The 11,431-nt window shown below is 36.9% G+C and overlaps 1 protein-coding gene across 1 annotated transcript; it reads right to left on the minus strand.

The window, feature by feature from the left end:
* Positions 1 to 1,341: 1,341 nt before the first annotated feature.
* LOC120343680 (cholesterol 7-desaturase nvd 1-like) lies at positions 1,342 to 10,523 on the minus strand. Its single transcript, XM_039412811.2, has 8 exons — positions 10,261 to 10,523; positions 9,572 to 9,741; positions 5,679 to 5,864; positions 5,138 to 5,316; positions 4,153 to 4,278; positions 3,932 to 4,051; positions 3,173 to 3,346; positions 1,342 to 2,426 (listed from the first exon to the last, which is right to left on the minus strand). The coding sequence occupies exons 1-8, from the start codon at positions 10,509 to 10,511 to the stop codon at positions 2,259 to 2,261; spliced, it is 1,374 nt and encodes a 457-aa protein (XP_039268745.2). The 5' UTR covers positions 10,512 to 10,523; the 3' UTR covers positions 1,342 to 2,258.
* Between the last annotated feature and the right edge of the window lie 908 nt (positions 10,524 to 11,431).

Raw genomic sequence — 11,431 nt, forward strand, 5'->3', positions numbered from 1 at the left:
GCAAGGGGTTTATTAACCTGGCTAACACAAACAGTCTGCGACCTCGTAATAGAACTGAAAAAGGGAAAATTGGAATAAAATTATGCTCTATTTCTAACCTGGTACACACACTCCGGGAGTACCCCGTTTTTTCTGAAAACTACCAAAATGACTTGTCGGGGACGTACCAATTTGCGCGCAGGGCCAGGTAATGTGCTAGTTGCAGTGGTTCACAAACTTCTTGGTATTGTGAGGCCCTCCGAAAAATATAATCAAGTTGCGACTTCCTGTAAAAAATGTCTTGGTAGCTTTCAATAGCAGACCCCTTTTCCAATAAATTTTATTTAATTTATGCTTGAAGAGAACTGCCGTGGTGTCAATATTGAATCTTTCAAATCAAGGCGTGTGAATCAGAAATGAATGACATGCATAGCACGAGCTGACCCAGTGTGTGTGATGTCATAATTAGAACAGCATTAAATGACCCATGACGTTAGCGAGGCCACGTGTAAATAAGGTTGATAGTTACAATAATTAATATATTGTCATCTTCAATTCTGGAGTGGAGATTCCAACAAGAATAACAAGAAATCCGCAGAAGAAGAAAAGTTTTGCGACGCTCTAGCAAAATTGAAACGACGCACTTGGCGTCGCGACGCCCACTTTTAGAACCACGGTGCTAGGGAATCATAATGAGCTATTATATCAGTTTGAAGTGGTAGAGCTTACAATAAACTAACTAACGACTCAAAGTCATGATATTCAACACTACATGCCGTTGGCTTGATAGCTTAGTGCAACAATTCCCAAGCAGGGAAGAACTTCCCCCTGGGGAGAATTTTTTTTATGGTTTTAGGGCGGGGGGGATTTTGTACTTGCGTATAGTATTGCTAACATCTCGATTTATCTTGTATCATTATTTCATATATTTATTCGCACATTGCAAACTAAAAAATAACGCACATAAGCCACGGTTCAGGTCGATGTATATGGAAGCCTTAATTGAATCGCACAATGTGACGTCATTACTAATAAAATTAATGTTGCGGAAAATTTAAAATTCATTTCTAAATTGAATCGAAAACAGTCCTATTGTACCTAGTTACAAGCAACTTTGCTTGACTCGCGAGCGAAGGCCGCGGATTCCCCACGACTTGAGTCCATGTATCAGGAAGGCTTAATTAACTCATTGGTTTATTCTTCACCGAACGCGAGGCCGAGGTTTGCAAAACCAAGCCATTTTATCCCCTTCACCCGCCTTCCAGAAACAAATGAAAAACCCAAATTCTAAATTCTCCAATATATTCAATGAATTCAACTTGTACTGGACTGTATTTTATTACAAATAAATTAAAAGAAAAAATAATATTAAAAAACAAAATAATTAAAAAAAGTAAAATTCTTTTAAAATAAAGATAAATAAATAATATATAAATATAGAGCAGTGTGATATTTAATATTTCAAATTTCAAAATAAAATTAGACAATCGTAAAAGCAATAATTTCAGACGAAGCTCATCGTACCCTTAGACTTTACTACAGCGGTTCCCAACTGGAATCTCCCGATCAAAATAACAATATTCGCTCTGCGAATTCTAATGTTTGTCGCTGGTTGCAGGTTGCTATCTGCAGATAACGACCGAACCTAGTTCACTTATTAAGTACAGTTTCACTTGACTGCGAGATAGCAGTCGTAAACGTATTGTAGTCGCAGAAAAATAAACTTTAATTCTAATCTTCAGAAACAAAAAAATTGTATTTTTGGAATGTGGAACAGAGGGGCAATGAGTTTTAAACTCATTTGAAAGGGGGTCACGACCCGTAAGGAATTGGAAACCACTGCTTTACTAAACTACTACACATCCAAGTGCTGTCAATGTGTGCGCTTGAAAAAACTTTCTCCGTGAACTCGCGTTCGCGATTCTTTCTTTCCCACATTTTTATTTATTGTAGCATAGGATAAGTTTTTCTCTTGCGAACTCGCGTTTGCGATTTTTCTTTTTCACTTTATTTTCATTTGATGTAGCGTAGGATGAGCTTTTCTTTGTAAACTCGCGTTCGCGATTCTTCTTTCCCACTTTATTTTCATTTAATGTAGCGCAGGATAAGGTTTTCTCTGAACTCGCGTAGCGTAGGACGAGCTTTTCGCTGGATTTTTTCTGTGAACTCGTGTTCGCGATTCCTTTTCCTCACTTTATTTTCAATTTACTGTGGCGTAGGTTGAGCCTGCAACCTTCCACAATAATATGTATTAAACTAGCGTTCGACCTTCAGTCCAATTACCAGTCTAAATCGCCTTCCTTCTTAGTATCCCCTAATCTTGGACTGTTATCCGTATAGAACTGTTTGTACCATCGCCTGAATGTCTTTTGTACTTTTTCTTCTTTCAAAAATAATGGCTTCGCAAGTATTCGTCTGTTATTCCAAACCATGAGATCACGATCGACCTATAAAATTGAAAAAGGAAATGTAAAGACGGTAGCTAAGACTTTGGACTTGACTATATCAATATCAGAAGTTGGAAGAGGTTCAACCATAGTGTCCCAAAATAAATGAAACCCAATAATTTGTTTACCAATTTTTTGGGCTTTATTTATTTTGGGACACCCTATATATAGTTACTGCAACTATTGTCGGTCAGTGGCCGTTCTCAACTTTCAGCTCAGAAACCTGTTTTTTCGTAACCTTACTTTGAGCGAATTTTTTCAAGAAACAACCTTCTCGCAAATGTCCGTTCTCGCAAAATTACATGCTCACTAAATGTACTTTCTCGCAAAAGCCAATTCTCACAAAAGTACATTCTGGGAAAAAGTCATTCCCGCAAACGCCTTTTTGCTTCAAAAGTTTTTTTCCACAATGCAACCTTTTCTAAAAAAATATTTCTCGTGAAACAACATTCTCGCAGAGCTATATTCCCTCAAAATGTCTTTTATCGCAAAAAAACTCTAACAAAAGGTTATTCGCGCAAACGTCTTTTTTCACAATATTTTTCTCGCAAAACCACATTTTATCAGAAGTCAGTTCTCGCAAAACAACATTCTCACAATAGTCTGTTTTTGCAAATGTACTTTCTCGCGAAAGATACATTCTCACAAAAAATCATTCTCGAAAATGGTACACTAACGCAAAAGGTTCATTCTCGCAAAAAATCATTCTCGCAAGTGTATAATAGACTAAAAAATAGTGTACCAACCTGCACAGTCAATCCCCATAAAACAGCCTTCGCGATAATGTTCGGTATGTACCAAGGCTTAAACAGCGCATGGGTTAATATTTGATCCATAGGTTCCACTGGTGTAATGTTCTGTATTATTACAATCTTGCCAACTGGAGTTGTTACGTGTAGATGAACAACCCCTGGTCCAATCTGCATAAAGAGAATAAAGTGTTATTTGGTGACAACATACACGTTTTCTAACTGGGACAAGTTTCTCCAAGGATGAGAAATTTCGTTGTTCTTGGAGAAGAATTCTGGGCGCTTCGGAAGTATGTTTACCAATATGGAGGTAACTAATTTTGTTCGCCTTCTGTACATCAAGTTGTGTAAAGGACCGGAAGCCTATGGACAGGGGGTATATTCTCTTGGCTAACAGAGACAGTACCCGAACTCGTAATAAAACTAAGATAAGAAAAATCTGAACAAAATTATGACCCAATCCTAACCCGGGGCATCAAACACATAACACCAGCTAAGAATCCAAAAAATATTTAATTAATAAAGTAGTTTTTATGCATAATGAGGAAGGAATAAAAAGTTCTAAAATAATCGAAAAGGGAATAATTGGTTGCAAAAAAAGTTGGGAGCCACTGCATTGCAAGCTGAAGAATTGACAATACTTTTGGGATTTGCAATAGTATGTCATGTAATGGTTCCCCTGGCAGTGGGGATATGAAAATCACGTACTGTATGTCAATATATAGACTTGGACTGATTTGAATTAAATAAGCTTACCTGATATATTTGAAAGTTGACGTAGACCATTCTCCACCGACTGAAAACTTCGAAAACATGAAGAAGACTAATTTTTGCAACGTGTTTTTCGCCCGTTTGAAGCATTGTGCTGTAGTCCGTCTGTTGTAATTGAATAAAAAATGTTTTTAAAAAATTATCTCAAAGCAAGATAACGCGCACACAGAAGTTATGACTACACCTCTGATTAATTTTATATTTACCTCCATAATATTCCCAGCAAGGTTGAACTTCGAATCAAAATGGGTTGCCAGATTTACCCCAGCAAGAACAAGAGGTTGATGAAGATAATTTAGATGCGGTTCATCGTATCCGTTTTCTGGAATATCCTGTGAGAAAAATTGAAGTTGCTGTGAACATTGTACTTGATTTTTTTAGGGGAATACTGGTCTTATTCGCCTGTACTCCTGGCCTTACCCGCGTAGGGTGGTGGTGGGTTGGGGGAGGGGCAGTGTTTATAAAAAAAGAAATACAAATAGGATTTCAACTTAAAATTAAGAATTGAATGTTTTAAAGCGTAAAGTGCCAAGTGCCCATCTTGGCGTGTTTACGTACTCTTGGGCGCTCACTTTCTGAAGTGCACCACAGGGATCAAAACGTTTCGCACAAGAAGCGCTGAGTCTAATCAAATATTTTAAAAGGGATAGAAATTTACTATGTACTTGTTAAAGTTTATTTGCCCTGATGACCAGATGTCTAAATGACAGCCCAAATAGCCCTCTACTGAAGAGACCATCTAATAATCAGCAATTGGAAAAGTATATCCAAACCTATTCACATCTCCGTTGTCACGCCACGGAAAATAATATTTAAATGACAATTGGGGTCTTATATTCATTCTCCTAACCTTATAACGGCAAGAAGAACTTTCCGAAAGAAGGTCTTCTTTGTCCGATAAATTGTCTAAAATTTTAGTGGTTCTCAAACTTTTTAAACCGCGCCCCCTTTTTAGAATTTGTCAAGTCTCGCGCCCCGCATCAAAAATTACTAGCTAACAATAAGCTACAAACAACAGGTAAAAGTATGTTTTATTCAGAAAACACTTTACAATGTAAATATCCAAAATAAGGCGGACAAAATCAAATCTAACAAATAAGCTTCACGCCCCCTCGAACAAATTGCCTACAAGGGCGCGCCCCACCGTTTGAGAAGCACTGAATTCTAAAACGCGTATTCAACTCTATTTACCTGTATATGTGTGTTGATATGATGCTCTATTCGGCCTGCATAAGCATACTGTTGCTTGTCGACTTGCGGTACAGAGGGCATTTCCCACTCCGGGTCTGTCCCGTCACAGTGATACCAGACATATATATTACCGTTCATTTCTCGTGAGTGCCAGGTCTTCATATCTCCATTCTTTGGCACTGTAAAGTAGAAAAAAAATCAAAATGGACGTTTTAGTGAACTTATTGCCTAGAGCTGATAATTTTATGTATAATTCCTAGGGCATAACTGTACCACTACATCATCACTTTGTACAGCTCTAGGCACGCCAATGGCCGCTTGCAATTATTCCATCAAAATTATTTTTACTCTCTATTTAGAGATTACGACGTTCAGAAAGTTCAATATAAAATAAATTCCGCTCTTAAAGCGTAAGCGTAGGCTTTCAATATTTCAGTTAATATTATTTATGATTTTAGCCGAAGGGTCAGGACCTTTCCCATGGGAACTAATACAAAATGTAGAACGACCAATTATACTAAAAAATTCCGGGATTGCTTACATTTATCTGAGTAGGGCACTTCGACGCATTTCCCTTCCATGTTGAACTTCCAGCCATGGAACGGGCACTGGATACAATCTCCTGACACGCGGCCCCCAACTCCAAGATTTGCTCCCATATGGGTACAATAGGCGTCCATCACTGATACGTTGCCAGATTTGCCACGGAAAGCAATTAAGTTTTCCCCTGAAAAAAAAATAATAATAATGAAGTTAAAATTATTCCGTTTGTTTACTTTTTAATCTAACTTGAGATAAACAGAAGTTAAACATGTCGATGGTGGGGCAATAACAGTATAGTACTGCCCGATTTATATCACTGATTTGCAAAAGATAATAGGCCACCCCAGAGATTTTCCTATACCCCTTCCTATAAAGGGTGAACACCTTCCTAAAATTTTAATTGATTTACTACTACTTTCGAAAAACACAACCGAAAACTGGCATATAACATGCAAGGCAACGAAAGTGAGGCAATATTTACAGCCATGCTTAAATATCTGTCTGAGCGAAATAAGTGTATAAGCCGCGTAAATTTCAATTGTTACGTCATTGTTGATTAATTGGTGATTGGCCATTGTTCCGGAAAGAAAATTGGTGCTCGGGGAAACATCCATAAAGAGTTCCAAAATTGGCATAGAAGGAATTTAACGAAAACGGCTGGGAACCACAGCAATAACGAGTGACATACCATTAGAACCGGGCGTGTAAAGTCGTTTAGTCTTGACTCTCACAAATATGAAATAAATAAAATATCGTTTATAAACTTTGATGTCGGATTACAAGTAGTAAATACTGAAACGTGACTCAATTATCACATTTTAACCAGTGTTGCCATTTTTTAGTCACGACATGAAGGGTTAGCAGTTTTTAAAAGGTTTTAAAAGGCGTAGGTGTGGTTAAAAGCCTGGTAAAGCTGGCAACACTCATTTCTCCTGAAATTTGAATATTAATTTGAGACAAAGAGTCAGCAGTTACGTCATGTCCGGATTAATTGTATTTAAACTTGTTTCGGAACTCGGTGATCAATCAATCTTCTAAATTTAGGTAGAAGTGTAATCACTACTGTTATTCTGAAACTTTTTTTTTGATGATTTCGTTTTTCAAGCCAACAAATTCAGCAAAATAAAGTCATTAATTTCCTATTAATCAGGCTCGAAGTTTCTCTCCTTCTAATTTTATATGAAAGTATGATCACTCTTTTTTTTCTTAAAAGAAACGTCTGGATGTTTAGTTGTAGTCGGCCAATAAATATGGAAACATGAGAACGTTTAATTACATTTGCATACAAGTTTGAATTCATGTTACTGTAGATATCAGCCTAGTTATAGCATTCGCAAAAACAACATTTATTTAAAGTATATTGCCTGCGATTTGATTAAATGTTTGACTGTAATGCATTTATTTTTCTGCTATCGTCTTTTGTCTTTTTCATTACGCACAAAATAACTGGTATGGAATTTTTATAGAAGAACATTAATTAAGAGTCTTTGGCAGCGGGTGCAACGGATCGTGCAAACTGCAAAACAATTTGTTGAAACATTGGCGTCCGTATCATAATGTAATAATAATACTATATATATATATATGTCTTCTGCTAGGAATTTTGCGTGATAAATTAGGCGTGATTTTTTGTTGTTATTCCTCCAAGGCAAGAGCTGGCATTCGGTACCACCCGTGTCGTTTGTAGTGAAGACCCAAACTTTGAGGATTGTAGATTTGACTATGTTAGGGTCGCATGTTAAAAGCCTCTGGTTCAACCTTCGTGCTTAAACCTAACTCAAAGTGTAATCAATTAGGTAGAATAAACCGCAACGAAAGATTCCTTTTATTCCAACACATACTTTCACTTTACGTATTAATTGCGTTCATAAGGGGCCTAATGTATAGTGAGCGCACTTCCAGCAAACGTAAAAAAAACATGCGTATTAAATTGTATACAAATAAAAACGTATAATCTGCATTAACGAGAGACATCTATTCTGCGCGATTGAAGAATCGAGACAACGCCTACATTATGATCCAATCAGACGCCGTTTCATGTCGCGTCACGAGAAAATATTGTTGTGTAAATTGGGACTTTCAGTGTTCACCGTGGCTTTGCTCAGAAGTGAGTCTTTACCATGTGACATAGATTTGACTGAATTCCCATAAAAAAATGTGCGACAACGCACACATCACTCTAATCAGGCGCCGTTTTATGCCACGTTGCGAGAAAATATTGTTATTAGAGTCAATGTGCATTTGAAACAAATAATTGGCTAACTAATCCCATGTCCGACATTCACTGGTAACGGGACGAGAGGCCGTGGTTCGCCATATGATTGAGCCGTCTTAGCGGCTTTCCTATTCCCCGAGATAAATATGTAAGTCATATCCTATTACAGCGTCCTTGATTTTGCTCATAGACGGTCTTCCTTTACTTCTGAATGAGTGTACGTGACTACTTTGAAGTAATCTTCGAAAAATGTGCGCCAACGCATACATTACAACTCAAACCAGGCGCTGTTTCATGTCGCGTTGCACGAAAATACCATTTTATGTTTCTGATTGGTTTTAGTCGTTGCCCGTGATTTTGCTCAAGGTGGTCTTACTTCTGAGTGAGTGCACGTTACATTACTTTTAGGAAATTCCCACAAAAAATGCGAGACATCTCGCACAGAACACTCCAATCAGGCGTTGTTTCACGTTGCGTTGCAAGTGTTACTGGATTATTCAAGCGATCACTCACAATTTAGCCCACAGATGAGTTTCCTTTAATTAGCTCTAATTGAATTGGCTGTGAGAAAATGCTAAAAAGATATTAAAGTAAATGGCGGACTTTTGATTTGACCTATCGCCACCAGACCCAGGACATGTAAAATTAGTAGGGCTGGGAATTTCAGGGAAAACACTTTGACCGTTACCCGGGTAAAATTAACCGGTTAACCGCCGCGTGACGTTTGACGTATTAATTTATATTTCAGCGTGTTACATCACAATGCTTATAAAGTAATTTCGCGTGTTATTATCTCGGTATCGCTCAAATTTATTCACGAATCGAGATAGTTACATGATTGTTCTGCTGCAAGAATAGGCAGCGTGGTTTGGGCATGTGGAAGTATTTTAGAAAAACCCGATTCCGTTGTTAAACGTCATTATGTAATAAATTTTCAGTGTTCGATGTGCAAGTTCTACTTTGGGATATAATATATTATAAATATATGAACAATATATTTCGAAATCGACCTGAAACTGATTCTGAATTCATCATTGTCAAATTTCACTTGTTGTATGACTTGTATGACATTAAATATTCGATTTTGCAATGTCATCGTGAACAATATATTTCGAAATCGACCTGAAACTGATTCTGAATTCATCATTGTCAAATTTCCATGATCAACAATCTTGTACTTCCATTATTTTTCACATTTATTGAGTCCTTACTCACACAGTTAGTAATATTCTTTTGAATTAAACGCCACAAGAGATAAATTTGAGAAGATGTAATTATATTTGAAGAAATTGTACGGTATAAAGATGGTTTGTACCTGAGATGTCAGTTAACGGTTAAAATAAATCGTAACCGTTAACCATCTGAAATCGGTTGATCGGTTAACCATTCCCAGCCCTGAAAATTAGCCTACATATTAGCCACAGACATATTAAGATTTCAGTGCTCCAAAAGTGTGTACTGATAGGAAGGTAACTAATTTTGTTCGCCTATTTTACATCGAGTTGTGTAAAGGGGCTGAAACCTATGGGCAGGGGGTGTATTCACTTGGTTAACACAGATAGTCCCCGACTCGTAATATAACTAAAATAAGGAAAATCGGAATAAAAATAGAGCCTAACCCTAACCTGGTACACATACTACGGGGGTACAAAATATAAATGTAAGCAATTACTCACCCATTGCAGTGACTTGCTTCACTTCGCCCTTCTTTAAGAATCTTGAATCCATGATACGAAACCATCCGTTCGGATAGACTGGTGGAATTTCAAGACCCTGTTTCCGCCTCCTTCGTACGAGGTTCACGATTTGTCGTTGAGTCATTTCGTAAGATTCAGGATTGGTATACCTGTGAATAAAGATAGAATTGTTAACATTTTCCTTGAATATGGGCGTATTGAGGGTGTGGATTGGGCGTATCAAAGGTGAATTTGGTTTATATGAGTTCCATTGAAGTCCAGTAAATATCATCCAAGCGTGACTGGCCAGAATATTGTCATTGCAATAAGAAATTGACTCGTGCTGTTATGTTTTGCGATACTGAATTTTTTTAATTATAGTTTATTTTATAGCCACTTTTTGAAAAAAAGTAATATTTGCAGATGCACATTAGCGATAACAGTAATTTTTCTAGTTAACAATTAGATTTTCATCATAAAGAAGAAACATGCAACCACTCAATTGTTAAGAGCTATTATCTATTAAAGCGATGTTCGGCATCACCTGACCACTTAAATACAACCTTCATGAGGTGGTCGAAACGAGGAACAATCTTTAACCCACGATCGACGCTCTTACCACTATGTATCGGACTCAGACAACAATCCAGATATAACTAGGCGCTAAGGTATCTATTATATCAACTTACCCAACGGACCCCAATGGTCTTATTAACTCGTATGGAAGAAATATTAAATCATAGAGGTAGTATACTATTCTCCATATTCTTTTGATGACGTAATAGGTGACGTAACTCGAAAATACTACAGCAAAAATAGTTATGCTCGTAGCAACGAATTCTGGTGATATGATGTCATTATTGGATGATGTCATCTCCGATTTATGAGATGCCATTGATAATGTTGCTCTATAAAAGTTTCTCACTAAACAGTTCTCCATTTTGTAATTTTATTTATGTTTCTGAGAAAACAATGATTAAAGTTTTTAATATTTTTTCACTTTATAATCGTTATGCAAAGGAACAATTCTTTTCTAAATAATCGGCGTTTATTAATTTGCAACTCCTACCATCTCTATTAGGTGGGGTTTACATTCTGTATGTACTCGCATTTCAAACATGATGAAAAAATGAAGTACTGGCTTATTTTTTGAATTTGAAATGATGCTTATGGAGTCGTCATTGTCTATCCAATCTATTCCACCTTGGATGAGGTGTTATGTCAAATTGATTTCTACGATTCACTAAACAACTCAAAATGTCGGTACATAATAGTTCAGGTTACAAACAACTGTGATGAAATATCATTAATGCTCTGATACATGGGGAGTTATTGATTTTGTAATAATGCTCTGCATTGTCTCACCAATTTCTCCCACCTTGGATGAGATAATATGTCAAATTGATTTCTGCAACTGACTAAACAACACAAAATGTCAATACACAATAGTTTAGGTAACAAAATATATCATCAATATATAATAAGACAGTATCAAACAAAGTCCGTTGCGCCCGGGAAAAAAGTTTTGTTGCCAGCTGTAATAGGACTGTTTTCTCACAATAGAATTACAATGAAGATTACGATAAAGCGATCTTATCTTTCGCTGCCAGCCCAAGAATGAACACTGAACTTTGCTACTCGATCTCCCTTGCTTGATGTGATTTCAATCGCGTTTAATCTCATAAAGACATTCTCATAGAATTCGTTTCCCAACACTAACTAGAATCACTTAAATTACACAATCCCTGATATCGCATCGTAATTGACACTACTGAACTACCTGATTAGACTGAGCTATCTTCATACGCGGTCTCTATATATATATACATTCGTAACTAGGCAAAAGTGCAAAGTCCTGTT

The sequence above is a fragment of the Styela clava genome, chromosome 10 (genome assembly GCF_964204865.1).
Source record: "Styela clava chromosome 10, kaStyClav1.hap1.2, whole genome shotgun sequence".
Taxonomy (NCBI): Eukaryota; Metazoa; Chordata; class Ascidiacea; order Stolidobranchia; family Styelidae; genus Styela; species Styela clava.